The 18,368-nt window shown below is 43.3% G+C and overlaps 1 protein-coding gene and 1 pseudogene across 2 annotated transcripts in view; one reads left to right on the plus strand and one right to left on the minus strand.

Moving 5' to 3' along the window:
* The window catches only part of Calcoco2 (calcium binding and coiled-coil domain 2), a 37,232-nt gene that overhangs the window by 17,183 nt on the left and 1,681 nt on the right, over positions 1–18,368 (plus strand). The window contains exons 3-11 of one of the 2 annotated variants that reach the window (XM_008838293.2): positions 3,398–3,500; positions 3,647–3,780; positions 4,371–4,496; positions 5,386–5,474; positions 6,015–6,084; positions 8,698–8,820; positions 9,627–9,713; positions 11,727–11,822; positions 14,610–14,745. In XM_008838293.2, coding sequence (XP_008836515.1) covers positions 3,398–3,500; positions 3,647–3,780; positions 4,371–4,496; positions 5,386–5,474; positions 6,015–6,084; positions 8,698–8,820; positions 9,627–9,713; positions 11,727–11,822; positions 14,610–14,745 — 964 coding nt within the window. The remainder of the gene's footprint in view (positions 1–3,397; positions 3,501–3,646; positions 3,781–4,370; positions 4,497–5,385; positions 5,475–6,014; positions 6,085–8,697; positions 8,821–9,626; positions 9,714–11,726; positions 11,823–14,609; positions 14,746–18,368) is intronic. The other variant, XM_017799438.2, reaches the window with a different exon arrangement.
* Positions 7,173–8,342, minus strand: LOC115071292 (annotated as a pseudogene).

Consider the following 18,368-nt stretch of genomic DNA (forward strand, 5'->3'; position numbering starts at 1 on the left):
TGCCTTCAAGACAAATAATTTAATACACTTTAAAATTTAGTAGTAAAGAATGGGGTATAGTGCTGCTTGCCTTCAATCTCAGCACTGAGGAATTGGAGGCAGGAAGATAGCAAGTTAGATGCCAGCCTAAGCTATGTAGTGGGATTCTGTCTCAAAAAATAATAAATGAGAAGCCAGGCCTGGTGGCACACTCCTTTAACCCCAGCACTTGGGAGGCAGAGGCAAGCGGATCTCTGTGAGTTTGAGGCCAGCCTGGTCTACATAGAAAGTTCCAGGCCAGCTGGGGTTACAGGAAGACCCTGTCTCAAAAACAAAAACAAAATTAATAAATGAGGGACTGGAGAGATGGTTCAGCAGTTAAGAGCACTGGCTGCTCCAGCACTCACATGGTGGCTAACAATTCCCTCTCCTGACCTCTTGGGCATTGCATGACACCAGTGCACTTACACACATGCAGGCGATACACTCATGCACATAAAATAAAAATAATAAAATGTTTAAAAATAATAACAATAATAAATGAAGCCAGGTTTGGTGGCTCATGCCTTTAATCTGAGTTAGTCCCAGCACTCAGGAGGCAGAGGCAGGTGGATCTCTGTGAGTTCCAGGCCAGCAGTTGGTCTACATAGTTCCAGGCCAGCTGGGGCTATTTTACCAAAATAATAATAATAATAATAATAATAATAATAATAATAATGATAATAAACCTGGTGTGGTAGAACATCCTGTAATCTGAGCACTTGGGAGATGGAGGCAGGTGTGGGCGCACGGGGATCTCGGAGCGCCAGCTGCTGGCGTGGCGCCGGTCTCTAGCACGCCGCTGGGGCGGGTCCCTGCTGTGCAGGTGCCTGGCTCTCCGCAGCTACCCGGAGGTGGGGGCTCTGCCGGCTGCTGTCAGCTGCCTGGGCGGTTCCGTTCCAAGCTGCCGCCGCTCCCTCTGTGTACGCGATCCGCCGGCCACCGGATCACAAGGGGAGGTGCAAGAACAGCGAAAGCAAGATCTTCGAGTGGTTGTTTATGAAGGGACAGCCCCCTCCGCGGAGACTGAATCGTAGGCAGTAAGACACAGGATACAGCTCAGTCAGACTCAGTGGTACAGCTCCGATTTATTAGGGGGAAACCAGGATATTTATAGTGTGGAGGCAGTAGCAAAAACCTTAGTTGATAGGTTCCCATAGTATGCTTTATTTACATGTAGCAGTGGGCTCCTATCTTCCAGACTATCAGGCAATGCCTGATTATCATATAGAAAAACCCTGGGGGTAGTTTTTACTCCAGGTAACTATGCCAAAGGTCATGTTCCAAATAAGGTCAGGCATCCATGCTTGGCAGCATGAGAAAGGGAGTCCTTCCATTTGCACCGAGCCGGCTTGCGGCTATCCAGACATGGAGAGACTACAACCCAAAACAGCAGGGGTCCCCAACAGGCAGGAGGATAAGAAGTTCAAGGTCAGTCTTGGTTATATAAGATCCTGCCTTAAAAAAAAAATAGGGGCTGGAAAGATGGCTCAGCAGTTAAGAACACTGACTGTTCTTACAGAAGACCAGGGTTTGAATCTCAGCACTCACATGGCAGTAACTCCAGTTCCAGGGGATCTGACAGCCTCTTCTGTCTTCCGTGGGCATTGCATGTCACGGGTACACTCACCTATATGCAGGCAATACATGCATACACATAAAATAAAAATAATAAAATATTAAAAGAAAACAAAATAAATTTCACAATTATAATCAGATTGGTACATGACAGGTCTGAATTGGACATAGTAGAGAGAACACATCATAACTACTTTCTGATTTATAAGGTTTTTTGTTTCTGTTTCTTGAGACAGAGTGTCACTTTGCAGCCTTGGCTGACCTGGAATTTGCTATGTAGACCAGGCTAGCCTCTATGTAGGTCACAGAGATCTCCCGTTTCTGCCTCCCACTGGGATTCAAAGGTGTGCACCACTCACTCCCACTCCAGCTCCCCATCACTCCCCACTTTCCCTGCCCATACTCCCCTACCCCCTCAACCCCTCATCTAGAATGTTTTTTTTATAGTATGTCCAGTGTAAGGTCTTTAACTTTTTTTTCTTATTACATTTATTCATTTGTATGAGGAGAGTGTCTCACATGCCATGGCATGCATGGTCAGAGGACACCTTTTGGGAATTGCTTCTCTCCCACCATGTGGTACTGAGTATCAAACTCAGGTCATCAGGTTGAGCCATTCACTGGCCCCTGATTTCAGAGTTTTGAGAACATCGTTAGAAGGGAGCAAAGTCAAGGTTTGCAATCCTAGAACTTGTTTTTTATTATTTTTAATCAAATAATTTGTGTGTGTATTCATGTATGCATATGTGTATGTACATATGGAGCCCAGAAGTCTATATAATGTGCCTTCCTCAATCCTGCTTCATCTTATTTTTATTTATTTAACTAATTAATTATTTTACATGTGGGGGACATATGTACACAGGTTTGTGTATGTGTGTGTGAGTGGAGGTCAGAGGAGGATGTTGGGCATCCTACTCTGCCACTCTGTCTTATTCCCTTCAGACAGGATCTCTCTGAATCAGAGTTTGCTATTAGGCCAGGCTGGCCTCAAACTCACAATCCTCCCACCTGGGCCTCCCAGGCAGCTGGAATTATGGGCATGAACCATTATGACTGGATCCTCTCAAAACATTTCACCAGTTCTGTGCTCTGTTGATTTAGATATACATTTTGTTTGTTTGTTTGTTTGTTTTTGGCAATATGGTCTCACACTGCAGCTCAAGCCTGCCTAGAACTCACTGTGTAGCCCCAGCTGGCCTCAAACTCACAGCAATCCTCTTGCCTCAGCTTCTCAAGTGCTATAGTTATAGGCATGAACTACCATGCATGCATGAGAACCTGGAGATGAAATTTGGAGCTTTCATACTGGCCATTGAAGAGCCAGCTTTTATTTCCTCCTTAACTGGCATTTTGAGCTGTATGCATACCTCAAATTTTAGTTGTATTAGATATCTTCCCATATACTGGCCACAAGTAAAAACCATGTGAATATTGCCATAATGAATTTATTATATTTTCTTTTTTAAATTATTTTTATTTTTATTTTATGTGTATGCATGTATTGCCTGCATGTAGGTAAGTGCACCTGTATCGTGCAATGCCCGAGGAGGTCAGAAGAGACTGTCGGATCCCCTGGGACTGGAGTTACAGACAGTTGTTAGCTGACATATGGGTGCTGGGATTCGAACCCGGCTCTTCTGCAAGAACAACCAGTGTTCTTAACCACTGAGCCATCTCTCCAGCCCCATATATTTTCAATGTATACAAATAAAATGTAAAAGTATTTTAAGAAATCATAGCTCAAATAAGGCTTTTGCTGAGTCTTGTCTGCTGACTCAGAGCTTCCTGTCCCTTGCAGGTGGGGTGGAAGACCACCCAGGAGTATTACACCTTCATGTGGGTCACTTTGCCGGGTGACCCAAACAAGGAGTCAGCCAAACAGCATGAAGTCCAGTTCAAAGGTGAGGAAAACAATCAAGTGTTGGAAGCTCTAGCCAAGACTAATTTATTCCCCTTGGGTTTTCTGGGGCAGATTAAAAAAAACTTCCAGATTTTATAAATTTGGAATATACCTTATTTTGAATTAAAAATCGTGTTCCATTTTTAGCCTACTACCTGCCCAAGGATGATGAGTATTACCAGTTCTGCTATGTGGATCAAGATGGTATGGTCCGGGGAGCAAGTATTCCTTTCCAGTTCCGTCCAGAAAGTGAGGAGGACATCGTGGTGGTTACCACTAAGGTCTGTAATCATCCCGTCCCAAGCCTTCCTGTCATTCAGCATAGCAGTTTCAGGTTAGGATGGAAGTTGAGTCAATAGACTTTATGGAATAGTTAAGAGATATATACTGTTGGGAAAAATCAAATAGCAGCTACTCCAACCCACTTGGGAATGACTTAGGAATATTCAGAAGAGGCAAAACAATAAGCGATTTCTCTCTTTAGAACTTCTGTAGCCATTCAGTCATTCCCTTAACTTTACCAACTAATTAAAAAAATTTTAAACAGAGTCTTACACTGTGACCCAGGTTGACCTGGAATTCAGAGCCCTTGAGTGCTGAGATTACAAGAATGTACCACTATGTCCAGTCTCCCCCTTGTAGTATGGCCTTAATTTTTCCTGTCTTTCATTCGTGGTAATGGCAAACTTAATGCTGCAATTATACAGACATACCTTTTTTGCCTTCTTACCTATATACTGAGTAGCTGCTCTCATTGGGATACACTAATGTCACTCCAATGAGTGGGAATCATTTGGGTGCTCACCAGACCAGTGTATGGGGATTTTCTACTAGAAGGACTTGATATAATTCATGCAATGCTCTTTTGTAGGGAAAGGTAGAAGAGATTGAGCAGCACAACCAGGAGCTTTGCAGAGAAAACCAGGAGCTGAAAGACAGCTGTGCCAGCCTCCAGAAGCAGAACTCCGACATACAAGCTGAGCTCCAGAGGAAGCAGGTGTGACCTTGGAGCACATAGATCAAAATCACATGGTGTCTCTGACGAGCACAATTTTCTGTCTTGCTTGTGATCTCCCTCCTTACACCCTGTCTTTTTTGTTTTGTTTTGTTTTGTTTTGTGAGACAGGGTCTCCCTCTAGCCCTAGCTGCCTGGATTGTGCTATATAGACCAGGCTGGCCTTGGTCTCATAGAGATCCACCTGCCTCTGCCTCCGGAATGCTGGGATTAAAGGTGTGTGTCACCACACCCAGTATGGCTGCTAAATTTTTAAAAATTATATATGAGACTCGTCAGTTTATAGGATAGCACTAACAAGTGACTTTGTTTTTATCCACTGGATAACAGTGTCTGATGTGTAATAGCCACTCAATAAATACTTGTCCATAATACATTAATGGACAAATATAATCTCTTGTAACAGTGAAATTAAGGTAGATACTTTTTTTTTTTTTTTCAGGTAGGGTCTTACTGTATAGTCTTGGCTGGCCTGAACCCAAAATTCTCCTGCCTCAGCCTCACAAATGCTGGGATTGCAAGCAAGTGCCACCACACCCAGCCAGATGAAATTTTTGGTTTGGAAGGAACAAGCTGGCCGTAGCTCAGTAGTAGAGTGTTTACCTGGCTTGCGTGAAGCCCTGGGTCTGATCTCTAGCCCTGCAACAACAACAGTGTATGTATGGAAAGAGCATGACTTAAAACATTACTTTAAAAACAATAAATATCTATAACCCAAAATATTTTAATATGGAAATCTCCTTACCTAGATATTTCATCCATTGTTGTATCATGCTATGCCTAAGTGCTCTATAAATATTTTTTCTTTGCCTAAGTTACTAAAAGTTTTCTTAGACGTGATCTGTCCCTTTAATTATGTTTCAATCAACAGGAGGAGCTAGAAACTCTACAGATCATCAATAGGAAGCTAGAACAGAAAGTAGAAGAGCAGAAGGCCTGTTGGGAGACTGAACTTCTTCAGTGAGTATGCATCCACTACTGGATGGAGCAACAGCTCTGTCATAAACACACTTAGATAGGATCAGATCCCATGTGTGGAATTTGTTAGAAATCACTGCCTGTTATAGCTGGGTGTGGTGGTACACCCCTCTAATCTCAGCACTTGGGAGGTTGGGGCAGGAAGACCAGGAGTTAAAGGTTATCCTCAACCATACAGTGAGTTTGAGGCTAGCCTGGGTTACATGAGATTGTCTCTCTAAAAACAAAACCAAACCGGGCGTGGTGGCACACGCCTTTAATCCCAGCACTCGGGAGGCAGAGGCAGGTGGATCTCTGTGAATTCGTGGCCAGCCTGGTCTCCATAGTGAATCCAGGCCAGCTAGGGCTACAGGGAGACCCTGTCTCAAAAAGACCAAAAAAAAAAACCCAACACTTCCTGTTCTGGCAATGATGGGGGTAACTAAGTGTTGGCTTAGGCTAAGCTAGTCTTAAATCACTTATGCCCTGGGGTAATTGACCTCGAATCAGTAAATATTTCACATAGTCATTTTGCTTCCACAGACTGAAAGAACAGAACCAGAAGATATCCTCAGAAAATGAGAAGATGGGAGTCAGAGTGGATCAGCTTCAGGTAGATCATACTGTATCTTCACCAAAGGATATTTTCTTAGCATTGCCACCACTCAATCTAGTAGTCCAGAAAGATGCATCTCATTGTAGTATGTGCCTAGTAACATACCTTTGACATTGGACTTTTAATGCTGTGGCAGAATATCCGATATAAAATCTTGATTGCTGGGTGTGGTGATAAACACCTTTAGTCCCAGCACTCAGGAGGCAGAGGCAGGTGGATCTCTGTGAATTTGAGGCCAGCCTGATCTACATAGCAAGTTCCAGGCCAGCTGGGGCTACAGGGAGACCTATCTCAAACACACACACACACACACACACACACACAAACCTGAAGAAGGAAGGATTTATTTGGGCTCATGGTTTAAGAAATGCCAGTCGTTGCTGGGTGTGGTTGGCACATGCCTTTAATCCCAGCACTTGGGAGGCAGAGGCAGGTGAATCTCTGAGTTCAAGGTCAGCCTGGTCTACATAGTGAGTTCCAGGCCAGCTGGGGCTACAGAGAAACCCTGTCTCAAAAAGACCAAAAGGAAAAAACAAAAAATGCTAGTCATATGGTGGAGAGGGTGTTGCAGAGCAGAGTAGCTCCCATCATGGCAGCCAGGAATCAGAGAGTGTCTGGGCTAGCTAGTTTTCTTCCTTCCCTATTTATTCTCTCTGACCCCCCACCTGTGGGACAGTGCTGCCTCTCAAGGTAGGCCTTTCCCTTTTAGTATCCTCCTTAGAAATATCCTCAGACAGGGCTGGAGAGATGGCTCAGTGGTTGAGAGCACTGACTGCTTTTGCAGAGGACCTGGGTTCCCAGCACCCACATGGTAGCTAACAACCAACCATCTGTAACTCCAGTTCCAGGGGATCCAATGCCCTCTTCTGACCTCCTTGGGCATTGCATGACACTGGTGTACCTACCCACATGCAGGCTCATACGCATAAAAAAAAATTTTTTTAAAGAAAGAAATATCAGACAACCACCGAAGTGTACTTTGCCAATCTCCTAGGCACTTTTCAGTCTAAAAAGTTAACAATCAAGATGAACATTTCCAAAGCATCAAACTTAAAGTTACGGGTTATGTGTTTTTCAGTCTTAGATTGGTAATCCCATGTATACATATTTCAAATAGTAATGATGTGCAAGGAACTGAATAATTTGGGTTTTTTTTCCAATGAAATTCATCATTTTAATTAGTGCTGTAAACCAAACGTTGACAATCATAAATATGGTTGCTACAATAAACTAGGACTATGAGTCATACTGTCGAATACAACTTCAGAACTTCTGCAACAGAACACCTAATACTTTTCCTTGGGAAACTGTCTTATTTCCTTTGGTTTACAACCCACACTGGGGAAAGTTGAATAAATGCTAAACAACGGTACCATCTAGCCTAAAAGTAGGCTACAGAAAACTGAATCACTGTTAGGATTTAATAACAAGGTTTTAATTGTTTGGTCACTTTTGTGATAGAGCATATAAATATATAAATCTAGACACAGTAACACCGTTAGTTGTAGTAAAATCCATAAAAATAACAGCTCAGCCCTATCGCACAGATAAATTAATTCATTTGGCTTCCCCAGCACCCCCTACCAAAAAGCTTTCAGACAGATCTGGAAGACACAGGGATCGACACCAAGGACCTTTGGGAAGATAAACTTGTACATGTCCCACTCTGACACCATGCACGCCGTTCCTAGGCTCTTTAACAAGAGCTTGCTCAGAGCCCCCTGCAGCTGGATGTGGGCTCAGAGCTGGGGCAGCAGCCAGGGAAGTGGGCACGCTGATGGTGTGCAGCAGCTTCCCGAAGGCCCGAGGGCAGGGAGCCCAGCTCAGCCTCGGGCCCGGGTCACCTGCTCCACCACGCGGGCCACTCTGCCGCCCACCAAGCACACGAAGGCCTCGAGCTGGTCCACATCTCAGCGGCCTTGGCATGGATGCGCAGCACACCCTCACTGGAGTCCCTGTGGATTGTGTCCAGCATGCCCACACTCGTCCACCCTGGCAAGCAGCTCCTCCAGGCAGGCGTCCAGGGCCAGGAAGCAGGCGGGCGGCGTAGCCCTAGGTGGCCCGGCAGCGGCAGGTCGCGTCCTCAGTCCTCCGAGCCCTTGTCCACCCACAGCCTGGACATGCGGCTGTGGACTGTGGCTCTGCGACACTTCGCCGCTATCGCCACCCCAAGCACTTGGTGGATCCGCAGCCTCCGCCTCTGCCTTCGGGCCGCTTTTCCACTGCTTCCAGAGCTGTGTGATCAGGAACTGAATAATTTGTTAATTTGTATGTATCATGAGCTAATCTTAAAGTGAATGACAATAATCTATACCAATGGTTTTCCAACCTTAATTATAAACTATTTTCAAGCAGAATCTTATTCAAAAGCCTGGAATGTCAAGCCATAGCAGAACTGCTCTATCTTTAAGACAGGCCTTTTTAAAGAGGCATCTTATTTTCCTCAGCTGAGTCATAGATTCTTAGGATGGTAGAGCAGGAGTGGAAGTAGTTCTGAGGATTTTTTCCAGCTGGGAGTTGCTAGAGAAAGCATCTTTGTTTCTGCACATTAAAATTTTAATGTTATTCCTGATTAGTTTTCCTTCTTTTATGTCACTGTTTTTGCTTTAGGCTCAGCTATCCACTCAAGAGAAAGAAATGGAGACACTTGTTCTGAGAGATCAAGATAAGACAGAGCAGTTGCAGCATCTAAAAAATGAAAATGGCCAACTTTTTCTCAGTTTAACTGAACAGGTAGACTCATGGAAGAAAATAGTATTTTCAGGAATTTCCAAGAAAATTGTGCTTTTTTAAAATCTATTTTTATTTTATGTGTATCAGTGTTACGCTTGCATGTGTGTTAGTGCACCCATGTCATGCAGTGCCTGAGGGAGACAAAAGAGAGCATTGGATAGCCAACTTGTGGATGCTGGGATTTGAACCCCAATCTTCTGCAAGAATAGCCACTGCTCTTAACTGCTGAGCCATCTCTCCACCCCCAAAATTGTGCTTTCTTTACTGACTCTAGGAAAGGTCTCAAAAGAAGCCACCATCTTTTTTTTTTTTTCCTTGAAACAGGATCACTTGTGTATCTCTGACTGGCCTTGAAGTCAGAGATCTGCCTGCCTCTGCCTCCCAAGTGCTGGGATTAAAGGTGTATGCCACCACACCCAGCTCAAAAAAGTTTAGTTATAGCCAGGTGTGCATCTTTAATTTTAATCCCAGTGCTTGAGAGGCAAAGGCAGGCAGTTCTCTCTGAGATTGAGGCCAGCCTGGTCTATATAAGGAGTTCCAGGACAGCTGGGGCTACAGGGAGACCCTGTCTCCCCCCACCAAAAAAAAAGCCAAGTTATAGTAGGTTATATCATGGTTTTATTCAGTAACTAAAAATCTTACCTCTTCCTGCTTGCTCATGAGTTTAACAGGTGTCAGAGAGTGTGTGTGTGTGTGTGTGTGTGTGTGTGTGTGTGTGTGTGTGTATGTGTATGTGTATATAAGGGCATGTGTTCGGGCATGTGTTCATTTTCCCAGCAGTGGCACTGAAATCTGTTTTTGTGCAGAAGGAGCAACAGAAGAATCTCGAGCAAACAGTGGAAAAGATGAAGCAGAAAGAAAGTACCACAATGAAGAAAAAGCAGGAGTTAATGGCACGTCTATCTTTGCATGGCTATGTGGGAGGGAGCCTAAAGAAGGGGGGATGAAGGTCATTTTACGGTAATGGAGAGAATAAATAAGACAGATTAGAATAGAGCTCACCTCTGGATGTTTTACCTGCTATCCAAAAGGACAGAGAATCTGCCATTTAAAAGATGTTTCAGAAAGGTGGACATGTCTAATATGTGATAAGTGATAAAGGGATACTGAAAGTTAAATATAATGACAGATTGTGACATATAGATCCTTGGGTTAGGAACAATGCAAATAACCCCTGATCACTATAGAGTTATTGTATGACAAACAAATTAATGGCTGGAAAGAGCTATACAACAGGAAATTGTAACACTCAATGCCAATTTTGTTATAATTAATGTTAGAAGTATTAGTGCTGGGCATGGTGGCACACACCTTTAGTCCCAGCACTCAGGAGGCAGAAGCAGGTGGATCTCTGAGTTTGAGGCCAGTTTGGTCTACATAGCCAGTTCCAGGCCAGCTAGGGCTACAGGAGATCAAAAAAAGAAAAGAAATTATCATTAGTATAAATCATTCTGAGTTACAGTTGTATAGTAAAGAAAGCCTAATTAATAATTTCCTGTATTATGTTGTTAAAAAAAAAGAGGCCTCACCGGGTGTGGTGGCACACGCCTTTAATCCCAGTACTCGGGAGGCAGAGGCAGGCGGATCTCTGTGAGTTCAAGGCCAGCCTGGTCTACATAGTAAGTTCCAGGACAGCTGGGGCTACAGGGAGACCCTGTCTCAAAAAGACCAAAAAATAAATAAATAAAATAAATAAAGAGGCCTCATGATGCTGACAGGTACCTGAAAGCTTTGTTTTCTGAATCTGTAAACACGCAAGAATTCTGATGTCTGAATGTTATCCGACTATTGGACTGCGTCTCATCTCACAGATGCATCACTCATTCAGCCATCGTAGTCAGTTCTTGAGAACCGACAATAGAAAAGATACTGTATGTTTGCCATACAGTAGTTCATCCCTATAATCCCAGCACTTGGGAGGTGGAGGCAGGAGGACCAGGAATTCAAGGTCTTCCTTACCTACATAATAAGTTTGAAACCATCCTGCAGTACATGAAAACCTGTCTCAAAAAGCACAAATAAGGGCTGGAAAGATGATTCAGAGGTTAAGAGCACTGACTTCTCTTGCAGAGGACCCAGGTTCAGTTCCCAGCACCCAGATGATGGCACACAACCACCTGTAATTCCAGTGTCCTCTTCTGGCCTCCTTGGATTCCTGAACACATGTGGAGCACATAAATTCATGCAGACTTACACACATATACATCAATAAAAACAGATCTTTAAAACATACACAAATAAGACTCTTTTGACATGGTAAAGAATAGGGCAAAGTTTTCAAATTAACAACTTACAGGTTAAGTTCAGTACACCTCTCGCATTACCTCAGGGTCTTCTAGAAGTGCACAGCAGTTTGGACACCAGCATTCAAATAAAAAATCATGGAACAAACCTCAACTAGTACAATTAGCTGAGGTGTGTTTGTGAGACATGTGCATGTGTATGAGTACAAGCAGGAGATAGGAAATACAGAAGTATGAAACTAGTTGAGTCACCCTGACTTTGTGGGAAGCTCAAGACCCCAGTCTGGGTTCCCTGTGTAACTTGAGACCTTATGCCTGTGCTCACACTGGGAGGGAATCCAACCTAAACCTAAGTGCCTTGGGCTCCAGGCTCCGTGGAGTGAGGTTATGTCAATCTTAAGGTTTCCCCAAGCTTACTTTTTCTTTGGTTACTCACAATGCCAGTGAAACCCAAAACACCTTGGCATCTTCATGCCAGCTCAGGCTTTCTAGCATTTGGTTAAGTCACTGTAAGCAACATCCTGTCCACAGTACCATTCCTTCTGACTTCCTTTCTCCCCAACCTCAGTCCTACCCCTTTGGAAAACCAGATCCTCTGCAAACTCCCACTTTGGGGCTACATTGCAGTATATGATGCTCATTCTAATTTCTTACTGTTAACAGGATGAGAACTTTGACCTGTCGAGAAGACTGAGTGACAACAAGATTATATGTGATGTTCTGAAGAGAGAGAAAGAGAGACTAGAAAAAGAAAATGATGTAAGTGTGTGAAGAAGGTAGAAAATCCCAGGATTCTAAAGAGAAGGGCTGGGCACAGTAGCTCCTGCCTGTAATCCCAGCAGCTGGGAGGCTAAGGCAGGAGGATCACCTCAAGTTTGAGACCAGTCTGGGCTACAGAGTCAGTTTTAGGCCAACCTGGACTATAGAGTGAGACCATCCCAAACAAACAAACAAACACAATAACAAAAAGGGGTTGGGCATGGTATATGCCTTTAATCCTAGCACTTGGAAGGCAGATGAATCTTGGAAATTGAGGAAATTGAGGACAGTCTGGCCTGTAAAGGGCTCTTTCTGGATGAAATAGTTATTCCTAAACAAAATAGTAAATTTAATCCAGTTGTTGTTGTTGTTGTTGTCTTTTTGAGACAGGGTCTCCCTGTAGCCCCAGCTGGTCTGAAACTCACTTTGTAGATCAGGCTGGCCTCAAACTCACAGAGATCCTGCCAGCCTCTGCCTTCCAAGGGCTGGGATTAAAGGCATGTGCCATCACACCTAGCTCCAGTTTTCTAATCTATCATAAAATCCTGGGATTGTTTTTGTTGTTGTTCTTAAGACAGGGTCTTATGTAGCCCACACTGGTCCCAAACTCTCTGTAGAGCTGAGATGACCTTGAACTCATGATCCTCTGATTTTCACATGCTAAGTGCTGAGACTACAGGTGTTCATCACCACACTTGGTTTATGTGGTGCGGGGGATCGAACCCAGGGAGGTTTTTGCATGCTAGGCAAGTACTCTGCCAACTATAACCACAGCTATTTTTTTTTTTTTTGATGTTTTGAGACAGGGTAGTACTGTGTAACCCAGGCTGGCCTGGAATTCCCGTAGTCCCTATGTAGCCTGGCGTCAAACTGGAAGCAATCCTGCTGCCTCTGCCTCCCAAGTACTGGGATACAAACACCATGTCTGGCACATAAAACCCTGTCTTCTACTTAAACTTACATGGCATGGGCAGTAGTCATCTTATAAGCAGCAGCCTCGCCAGGCATGGCTAATAAAAGTCCCAGTAACTGTTGTGCACTCATTTGCTCCTCTCCAGTATTTATCATCAGTCCATTCTAACACTTGAGTGTGACTGACTGACTGAAGGTGATCACAGCACATCAAACTGCACTTAAGGTCACCACACCCACTTAAGGTCATTGCATGCCTCGCGTCAGAGCGCCAGCTGCCCTTGCCTTCTGCTTCATTCTTCTAGATCCACATCTCTACAAGTGCTCCGTCCCCACCCTTCCTGTAACCCATCTAGGCTATGCCCCAAATGATCATTTCCACTTTTTTTCCCCCTTTATAAAAAATTGTGGCCGGGTATGGTGGTACACGCCTTTAATCCCAGCACTTGGGAGGCAGAGGCAGGCGGATCTCTGGGACAGCTGAGGCTACAGGGAGACCCTGTCTCAAAAAGACCAAAAAAAGACAAAAATTGTGGGTAAATACACAAAATAAAATGCCAATAACAAACACAAAAATAAACCTCATGTAGCAGAGCGTCCTGTCTTACAGTGCACAGCTCAGAGAACGCCCCGTCTTATAGTGCACAGCTCAGAGCTGTTGGGTGTTCACATGGTTCTCACATCTCCAGAAGCTTTTTAGTTGAAATTTCGCATACACTAAATAGTAAGTCCCCTTGATAATTTTTGGTGTTGGTTTTATAACTTATGCCAACGTGTTTCAGGATTGCAGAAGGCCTTTTGGGGTCTATTTCTGGTTTCTCATCTTCAGATGCCTGATTTAGATAAGTGTACCTTGAGCTTGAAAAAGAATTTTTCTAGATTAGACAGATGGTTGGGGGCAAGTTATATAACACAATTTACACCACCAAGAAAGAGATCTGGTATTTGGATATTTTGTTCAGAACTGTAGTTAAAAAGCCAAACATGGTGATACATGCCTGTAATCTAAGCACTCTGGAGATAGAAGCAGGAGAACCAGGAATTGAAAGCCAGCCTGAGCTATATATCAAGTTCAGTGACAGCCTGAGTTACCTGAGTTACATGAGACCCAGCATCAGATAAACAAAAACAATGAGCCAGCAAGATGGGTCAAGGCATTTGTCATGAAGAAGGAAAGTTTTTGCCACATGAATATTTATATTATGTAAAGAAATTATTCTAAGAAGAAAATTAAAAGGCGCATTCTGATCTCAATAAAATAAGAACATTACCAATTTCATTTTGGCTCTTACCACCTTCCTATGTCCAAAACAACTCAGCTATCCAAACAACTTTTATACTCCCTTTTCAGCTGAGATATATTAGCAACTTAGAATTCTTTGTGTTAAATAAACAAAATTCAGGTGGAAGTGATGGTACATACCTGTGATCCCAGCACTTGGGGTTTGAAGCAGGAGGATCACAAGTTTCAGGTCAGCCTGGAGCACACAGAAAGGTGCTAGCTCAAAAACACATCCTCACAGCCAGTGAGATGGCTCAGTAGGTAAAGTACCTAACAACCTGAGTTCAATCTCCAGAACACACATAAAGGTGTGTGAAAAGAACCAGCTCCACAGAGCTGTCCTGTGACTTCCACACTCACACTCTGGTCATGTACCCACCCCCCATCATATACACAAAAATAATAAATAAAAATTACACAAATTCAGTAAATATATTTACATTCATATACAACTTTAAGAGTTGTGAATTATCACTTATTTTGCTTCCCCAATGCCACACTGCTCATTGGGCACTACCTTAGTGGACATTACCCAGTTCCCAGTGGACATTCTTTGTGGTTGTCTTTCAACATGTCTATAAATCTATCCTTAGCTCTTGAAGAAGGAAAACAACAGATTGCTGAGTTACATGGGTCTTGATGTCGACTCTTTGATGTATCAAGTGCCTCCTTCAGATCAAGGAGATGCTAGGCAAAATCCAGGCCTTGTCTATGGAAATCCATATACCGGTAAGACAACTTTCATATTCTAGCTAGAAGGGCCTTGCCAGCATCCCTTTCCCCCACTAATTTGTGTGTGTATATATGTGTTTGAGATGCTAATTAAAGCTAGTCTCATTGTTAAGACTTGCTGGGCAGAAGCTGAGGACCCAACAGAAAGAAAAATTGCCAGGCAAAAAGTATTAATTGAGAAATAAATCTGAATCCAGAAGACGCAAATCATATCATTCACCTAGAGGCGGCAGACACAAATTGAGTCCCGTGGCTATCCTCCAGATGTATAAATCAGAGAAATGTCTGTGTAGAAGATGCACACATACAAAGCAGAGGAAGTTAATTAAGGTTTGGAAATGTAAGCACTAGAGGCAAGTTATGCCTCCCAGAAACCCATAGTTGCAGCAGCCCCCTTGATGGCCTACTTAAGGGTAACGGAGTGTTCCACTGAGACTCACTGGTAGGGTAGGAAATGGGGATGGAAATGCTTTCTCAAGGACTTGGAATAACATGTCCTTCCAAATGGGGAGCTTTTCTTTTTATCTCCAAAAACAACGTGAGACCTCATTTTTTTTAATGGTTTAAAGCAGTAATGTTTTCTTAAAAGTTCCAGCCAATACGCCTGTAATCCCAGCACCCTGGAGGCAGAGGCAGGCGGTTCTCTGTGAGTTCGAGGCCATCCTGGTCTACAAAGTGAGTTCCAGGCCAGCTGGGGCTACAGGGAGACCCTGTCTCAAAAAGACAAAAATAAATAAATAAAATAAAAATACAAAAATAAACCCCCCCCACAAAAAAAGACTTCCTCATTCTAATAAAGGATTACCTATAAAACCTTGCAGCCAACACTATATGCTTTCTAGGATCAGAAGCAAGATAGTTTCTCACCATTTTTTAAACGACAGAATCTCACTCTATATCTGTGACTGGCCTAGAAATCACAGCATAGACGGCTGGGTTTTTTTTAAATTATTATTATTATTACTATTTCAAACTCAGAGATTCACCTGCCTCTGTCTCCTGACTGCTGAGACTAAAGGTGTGCACCACCACACCCAGCTCTCACCACTTTTGGAAAATGAAAAACATCTAAATTGGAAATAAAAAAATCAAAACTATCTCCATTTGTAGATACAGCCCACTACATAGAAATTCTGAGGCACAGGGTACAAAACTGTTAGGACGAGTACATGAGTTCAGTAAGACTTCATTATTCAGATCAATGTTTTATTTTATACTTCATTTTATTATTTCATCTTATTTTGAGAGTGTCTCATGGAACTCGGATTATGCAGTAGAGAATAACCTTGAACCCCTAAGGACTAACATCTCTGCCAGCACACATGTGCACATTACCCAAACAGACACACATATACATTTAATTTTAAAAAGTAAATAAAATCTTAAGGAAAAAAAAACAAAAAGTTCCAGCCAGATCTTTGCAATAGACAGGGATAGTTTAGTTTTGCTTTTATTTGTTTTTATGTTTATGAGTGCTTTACCTGCATGTGTGTTAAGTACACCCATGCATGCAATGCCTACGGAGGCCAGAAGGTATCAGATCCCCTGGAACTGGAGTTATGAATAGTTGTTAGTTGCCATATAGGTGCTGAGAACTAAACCCTGGTCCTCTGCAAGAGCAGCTAATGTTCTTAACCCATGAGCCATCACTCCAGCCCAAGGTTTACTTTTTGTTTAAAAATATTTGAAGCAGGGCATGGTGGTACACACCTTTAATTCCAGCACTCAGGAAGCAGAGGCAGGTGGACCTCTGTGAGTTCAAGGTCAGCCTGGTCTACATAGTGAGTTCCAGGCCAGCTAGGGCTACAGGGAGACGCTGTCTCAAAAAATACAAAAAAATAAAAAAATTTGCAACACTTTTGTATTCTTTCTTACTCTTACAACATGGCAACTTCAACAGAAAAGAATATAAGTAAAAGGCTAGGGTTAGAGAGATGGCTCAATGGGTCAAGTGCTTATTGCACAAGCATGAGGACCAGAGTTCAGATCCCTAGTACCCATGTAAAAAGTGCCATAGCTCCACATAACCTCTAACCCCAGCACTGATTAGAGGAAAAGCACCCCGGGAGCTTGCTGGCCAGCCAGTGTAGCCAGAGAAACCTGGGTTTAGAGAGATAGTTCATTGGCTAAGAGCACAGGCTGCTCTTGCAGAGGACCCAGGTTTTGTTCCCAGCACCCACGTAGTAGATCACAACTGTCTGTACCAATTGAGCTACATCCTCAGACCCTCATTCTTTTTTTTTTTCTTTTGAGGGGGGGATGTTTTTGAGACAGGGTCTCCCTGTAGCCCCAGCTGTCCTGGAACTCACTATGTAGACCAGGCTGGCCTTGAACTCATAGATATCCGCCAGCCTCTGCCTCCCAAGTGCTGGGACTACAGGTGTGCGCCACCACGCCCAGCTTTCATTTTTATAATTTTATTTCATGTGTATAAGTATAATGCATGTGTGTAAGTGCACCCATGTCGTGTATTGCTCCCAGAGGTCAGAAGAGGGTGTCGGATCCCCTGGAACTAGAGTTATGGACAGTTATTAGCTACCATGTGGGTGCTGTGAACTGAACCCAGGTCCTCTGGAAGAGCAGCCAGTGCTCTGAACTGCTAAGCCATGTTTCCAGCCTTTAAATTTTTCTATTACATTTACTTATTTATTGAAAAGTAAAATGTGTACATCCCAAAGCATGCATGTGGAGATCAGAGGACAACTGGCAGGAACTGATTCTGTCCTTTGACCATGTAAGTTCCTATCAGGCTTGGCGGCAAGCACCTTTACCTACTGAGCTATCTTGCTGGCTCTTAAAATCTCTTCTTAGGGGCTAGACAGATGACTTAGCAGTTATAAGAGCATGTACTGCTCTTGCAGAGGACCTGAGTTCAGTTCCCCATACCCACATTGGGTGACTCACAGCTACCTATAACTCCAGCTCCACAGGGGTCTATCTCTGTGGGCCTAAATCTCACATTTCCTCACTACGAAAATAGGGTTATTGTTCTTTTCCTTCTTTTCTTTTTCTCATTAGTTTTGGGTTGGTTTGGAGGGGAGGAATGTTTTGTATTTTTTTTTCATTTATTATTTTTATTTTATGTGTATGAGTGTATTGCCTGCATGTATGTAAGTGCACCTCTGTCATGTGATGCCCACAGAGGTCAGAAGAGGGCATTGGATCCCTGGAACTAGAGTTACACGGTTGTTAGCTGCTGTGTGGATGCTGGGACTTGAACCCAGATCCTCTGCAGGAGCACCCAGTGCTCTTAATCTCTGATCCATTTCTCCAGGCTTTGGAGATTGGGTCTCACTATGAGCCCTGGCTAGCCTGAAACTCACTAGGCTGACCACAAGACTCACAGAGATCATCCTCCTTAGCTTTGTTTTTTGCTTTTTTTTCCCTTACTGACATACCAAGTAATAGGTTTCATTCTGTTGATCGTTCTCCACTTCTCTCCTGTATCCCCAGTTTACTGTTTTGTTTTGTTTCTCATTATATGACATACAACCTGGTTATTGAAAATTGCGTTCTCTTAATTTTTATTCTTTCCTATCTATCATTGACCCAGATCCCATCTATCAGAAATAAGTGGTATATATGAGACAGAATCAAGTGCAGTGGAGGGGACAGTGAAG

Source organism: Nannospalax galili, unplaced genomic scaffold, assembly GCF_000622305.1.
Source record: "Nannospalax galili isolate Female #2095 unplaced genomic scaffold, S.galili_v1.0 scaffold95, whole genome shotgun sequence".
Taxonomy (NCBI): Eukaryota; Metazoa; Chordata; class Mammalia; order Rodentia; family Spalacidae; genus Nannospalax; species Nannospalax galili.